Source organism: Nyctereutes procyonoides, unplaced genomic scaffold (assembly GCF_905146905.1).
Source record: "Nyctereutes procyonoides isolate TBG_1078 unplaced genomic scaffold, NYPRO_anot_genome, whole genome shotgun sequence".
NCBI lineage: Eukaryota > Metazoa > Chordata > Mammalia > Carnivora > Canidae > Nyctereutes > Nyctereutes procyonoides.
This window is the reverse complement of record NW_026575114.1, coordinates 405,093-410,664: the sequence shown is the minus strand read 5'-3', so window position 1 is coordinate 410,664 and position 5,572 is coordinate 405,093. Positions and strand designations below refer to the sequence as shown.

The 5,572-nt window shown below is 34.9% G+C and overlaps 1 protein-coding gene across 1 annotated transcript; it reads left to right on the top strand.

Annotated features, from left to right (window-relative positions):
• The first annotated feature begins 4,140 nt into the window (after window positions 1-4,140).
• On the top strand, window positions 4,141-5,121 carry LOC129515053 (olfactory receptor 2T33-like). Its single transcript, XM_055333762.1, has one exon. It carries the CDS (start codon window positions 4,183-4,185, stop codon window positions 5,119-5,121), a length of 939 nt encoding a protein of 312 aa, XP_055189737.1. The 5' UTR covers window positions 4,141-4,182.
• Window positions 5,122-5,572: the final 451 nt, after the last annotated feature.

Below are 5,572 nucleotides of genomic sequence, written 5' to 3'. Positions count from 1 at the left end.
TAAGAGGCTTTCTCCTCCAGAACAGATGTCTTAGGATGACCCTGTTCAAAGAGGATACAGATCCAGCTTGTTGAAGACATCATTTTTATCTTTGTGAGTAGGTCTTCCATAGTCATTTCTAATATTTAGTAATTTTTTATCAATCCTGAACTCTAGAAAATCCAAATTTGCATTACTTTATCCATGTAGTTTTACCAATAAAATTATATGCTTATCTATTCCACAATGTGAAAAACTAAAAGGTATGCTAGCCAACACAAACATTGGGTAAAACCCCTGCAATAACTTATCAATTCAGTTACATAACTGATTTAGCTGTGATCATATTATTGTTAACAGAACCTATTGACTGATCATCCCAATATTCTGAGGAAAAATTATGATTTTGTGTTATGTTTGGGCAATGGGGATCAGAAAAATATGGAAGGAATATTATCAATGTGCTGTGAATTTTCTGTGACTATACTGAGAAAATGAAAAGGAATATTTATACTCATGCCTTCTATTATCATTGAAAATATTTTGCAATTTAAAGGCATACAATGTCATCATCATTGGTACTAAAGGACTGAATACAGAAAAATTGATAGCTGTTTTACACCAAAGAGAAAAAAATAATCAGACTACTACATTTTGCATGTCTTAGACTATTCAATGTTTAACTTTCTCTCTTCCACTTAATTACATTTAAATATTTTATTTATAAGATGAGTTAATTTGTCATCTGGATTTCCAAACACTTTGAATACATAGTCAGTTAGTTAGGAATAATCCTATAGAATCCTCTTTGTGTAGATGTACTAATATTTTAATTAAGAAAATAGTGAAAGGGAATATAAGGGAAGGGAGAAGAAATGTGTGGGAAATATCAGAAAGGGAGACAGAACATAGACTCCTAACTCTGGGAAACGAACTAGGGGTGGTGGAGGGCGGGGGGTGGGGGTGAATGGGTGACGGGCACTGAGGGGGACACTTGACGGGATGAGCACTGGGTGTTATTCTGTATGTTGGTAAATTGAACACCAATAAAAATTAATTTATTAAAAAAAGAAAATTGTGTCTATTGTGTAATACTGAAAGAATAGTTAAGAAATTTAAAACAAAAATAATTTAACATTATTATTTCTTGAAAAAAATGTAATTTCCTATCAGTGATTTTATTAACTGATGTCTTTAATTGATTTTCTGGTAAATACTATAAACCAATAGCATGTTGAATAGACAATTAGTTCTATGACAGTGAAAATTTATACATATATTTCACCTTAAAGTAATGCATAGATATATGCCTAAATCCATTCAAAAGTTAAATGCTAATATTTCCAAATTAAAAAGAAACCCAAAATTATAAACATCAAAAGAAAAGGTATCATGACAAAAAGTATTTGATAAATTAAATAGTAATTTTAACTTCTGTAATGACTAAATTAATCTTTCTTACATATGTGTAAAGGGAAAAGAGAAGCTCAAATTTCTGTATTATTAAGCTATATTTGTTCACATTATAACAATTTTTAAAAATCTCATTAAAGTTAAATTTAAATATAAAGCTGAAGTGAATGAGAGCATCTCAAATGTCTATAGATGGATGGAATTAATAAAGAAAATGTTACATATACATAGAAAGGAATATTTCTCACCTTAGAACAGAAAGAAATTCTGACACATGTTATGACATGAATGACTTTTGAGGACATGATGTTAAGTGAAACAAGCCAATCCCAAAAGATAAATTCTGTGGAATTCCACTAGACTCAAGATCTTATAGTAATCAAATTTACAGAGCCAGACTAGAAAAATGTTGTTTTCTAGTTTCCAGGGACAAGGTGAAACAGGAAATCATTGCTTAATGGGTACATAGTTTCTGTTATAGATTATGAAGAGTCCTGGAGTTATATATTGGTCATGGTTGCAGAATAATGTGAATATACATAATGACACTATAATAACATACATTTAAAAATGGGTAAGATCACAGCAAAAGTTATTTTAGGAAACTTACCCAACACTCTGCAGTTATTAAATTACCGATTGACTTTAAGTACATGTTTAGTTTTATCGTTAATCAAGAATGAGAAAGTTTAGAATAATGGAAAATGGCTTCAAATCAAAGAAAAGAGTTAGGGTGGTTTTGAGGTTATTCACAAAAGCAATAACAAAATCCATAATTAGGTAGCTTATACAGTTACTAGGTGTGCAGGATGCAAGTTTTGCTGATATGGGGGTGTGCAAATAACAAAGTTTTAGGAAATGCAGTTAGGAGGAAGTATGTGTCCAGAGTATTTAAATTTGAAACAACCCACTAAAACCCTGAACTAGAATCCTTCTAAGACAATAATTATTCTGAAGCAGTGGAGTTAGGGATTGAATGAGATTTTTGCCCTGTCTTTCTCTGTTTTGATTAGCATTCCAATATTGGAGTCATAAGGAATTTGCAGATAAATTGAATGACCATAGAAGAGGTGGATTCCTGACATCCAATTTCATTATTGAATTAGAATGTATCTTTGTGAATGAATTAGATTATTTATTTTCTTCAAGTATGATCCCATCCATTCAATATGTGTAAACAGTTTCAGTATTAGAAGATCAGGGATGAAAATCACATAGGACATTTAAATTCTCTTGAGAATGAAGAAGAAATGAATGTATTTCTGTATTGGGTACTAATACATTTTATTTTCACATTTCCCCCAAAAAGATCATGTATCTGTGACTTTCAGGAGAAACAGTATCATTACATAAAATCACTTTATAAAGTTAATAAAACGTTGCATATAGTATCATAGTCTTGCTTTGGAGAACATATTTTTAAAAATATTTTATTTATTCATGAGAGAAACAGAGAGAGAGGCACACACACACACGGTGGAGGGAGGAGAAGCAGGCTGCACACAAGGAGCCCAATTTGGGACTCCATCCTGGGAATCTGGGAACACATTCTGAGCCAAAGACCAAAGCTCAACCGCTGACCCATCCAGGTGTCCCATGGGGAACATATTCTAAGAAGTTAATTATTATATTCACTTTATAACTTGATAAAATCAAATGAAAAACACTAACAATTCCAAATTAAGTTAGGTTAATATCTACAGAATAATGTCTTATTTTTTTAATTCTTATTTTTATTTTATTTTTTATAATAAATTTTTTTTATCGGTGTTCAATTTGCCAACATACAGAATAACACCCAGTGCTCATTCCGTCAAGTGCCCCCCTCAGTGCCCATTACACAGTCAACCCCACCCCCCACCCTCCTCCCCTTCCACCACCCCTAGTTCATTTCCCAGAGTTAGGAGTCTTCATGTTCTGTCTCCCTTTCTGATATTTCCCACACATTTCTTCTCCCTTCCCTTCTATTCCCTTTCACTATTATTTATATTCCCCAAATGAATGAGAACATATAATGTTTGTCCTTCTCTGATTGACTTATTTCACTCAGCATAATACCCTCCAGTTCCATCCACGTTGAAGCAAATGGTGGGTATTTGTCATTTCTAATGGCTGAGGAATATTCCATTGTATACATAGACCACATCTTCTTTATCCATTCATCTTTCGATGGACACCGAGGCTCCTTCCACAGTTTGGCTATTGTGGACATTGCTGCTAGAATAATGTCATCTACTTCTGACACTTGAAAATATGACTTCTCTTATTTGAAAAGAAAAAAATGCCTTCCCAGATTAATCAATGTAAGAAAAATTATCTGATTTTGGTAGGTTTAAATAAATTTTTTGTGTTATATATACATATTGCTCATTAATAAGTGCCTAGTTTTTATATTGCTGAACACATTAATTTAATTCAGCTACTAAGAATGTTGATTATTCATAATAAAAGGAAATACAAACATAAAGGAAAAGGTGAATAGTTTACTTCTTCTGCATGAGGTTGATATCAAATAGTACAAGATATGCTGACAACTTACACTCAATTTATCATGAAATTTTATTGATGATACCATTTAAGCAAATAAAACTTGAGAAAAATTATTAAAAAGGTAGAATTAATTTTATCCTCAAGTTAAAAACCCTGCAAATCACTGATGAAGGATTCCAAATAGATTTCAACACTTTCGAGCAAATCATTTTCATGAAAAATGTAATTGAAATAGAACACTGTAAATGACGAAAACTATCAAATATTTCTTCATTTGCAGAGTTATTTCTTTCTGAAATCATGAACATCTGGAACACCACCTCAGATTTCATTCTCCTGGGACTCTTTAACTACACAGAAGCCCACCTATTTCTCTTTGTGATGATTCTGACAATTGCCTTCAGCTCCCTGGTGGGCAATGCCCTCATGATTCTCCTGATTCATCAGGATGTCCATCTCCACACACCCATGTACTTCCTACTGAGCCAACTCTCCCTCATGGACATGATGCTGATCTCCACCATTGTGCCCAAAATGGCAGCTGACTACTTGAGTGGCAAGAAGTCCATCTCCCCGGCTGGCTGTGGGTTGCAGATATTTTTCTTCCAAACGTTGGGAGGGAGTGAGTGCTTCCTCTTAGCAACCATGTCCTATGACCGCTATGTGGCTGTTTGCCACCCACTGAGGTACCCCATTCTCATGAGCTGGCAATTATGCCTGAGAATGACCATGGGGTCCTGGTTCTTGGGGGCAGCTGATGGGCTCATGCAGGCTGCTGCCACCCTGAGTTTTCCATTCTGTGATGCACATGAGATCAATCATTTCTTCTGTGAGGCCCCCACTCTGGTGCGTTTGGCTTGTGCTGACACATTTGTTTTTGAGTATGTCATGTATATCTGCTGTGTATTAATGCTGCTGGTTCCATTTTCTCTCATCCTGATTTCCTACAGTCTCATCCTTGCTGTGGTTCTCCAGATGCGTTCTAGAGAAGCCCGCAAGAAGGCTTTTGCCACCTGCTCCTCACATCTGACTGTGGTGGGACTCTTTTATGGAGCAGCTATTTTTATTTACATGAGACCCAAATCCTACACATCAGCTAACCATGATAAAGTGGTGTCAGCCTTCTATACTATCTTCACCCCGGTGCTGAACCCCATTATCTACAGTCTTAGAAACAGTGAAGTCAAAGGAGCCCTGAGAAAGTGTATGGGTCAATGTGCTACCATAAATCATGAGTAAGAGTACATTTGTTTGCACTAAATTTCAAGCTCTTACAATACTGACTCTGTGAGATTTCTGAAAGAATAGTTATAAATGCATTATATCTGTTAACTGTTAACATTTTGCTTTGAAATGCAGGCATAACTCTATATTTAGCATTTTTCATGCATAACAATTTATTGTATTTAAAACTTGTTTAACACCCAGTGCTCATCCCGTCAAGTGCCCCCCTCAGTGCCCGTCACCCATTCACCCCCACCCCCTGCCCTCCTCCCCTTCCACCACTCCTAGTTCATTTCCCAGAGTTAGGAGTCTTTCATGTTCCTTCTCCCTTTCTGATATTTCCTGAAAATGTCAATGTTACCCAGGGCAATTTACACATTTAATGCAATCCCTATCAAAATACCATGGACTTTCTTCAGAGAGTTAAAACAAATTATTTTAGGATTTGTGAGGAATCAGAAAAGAC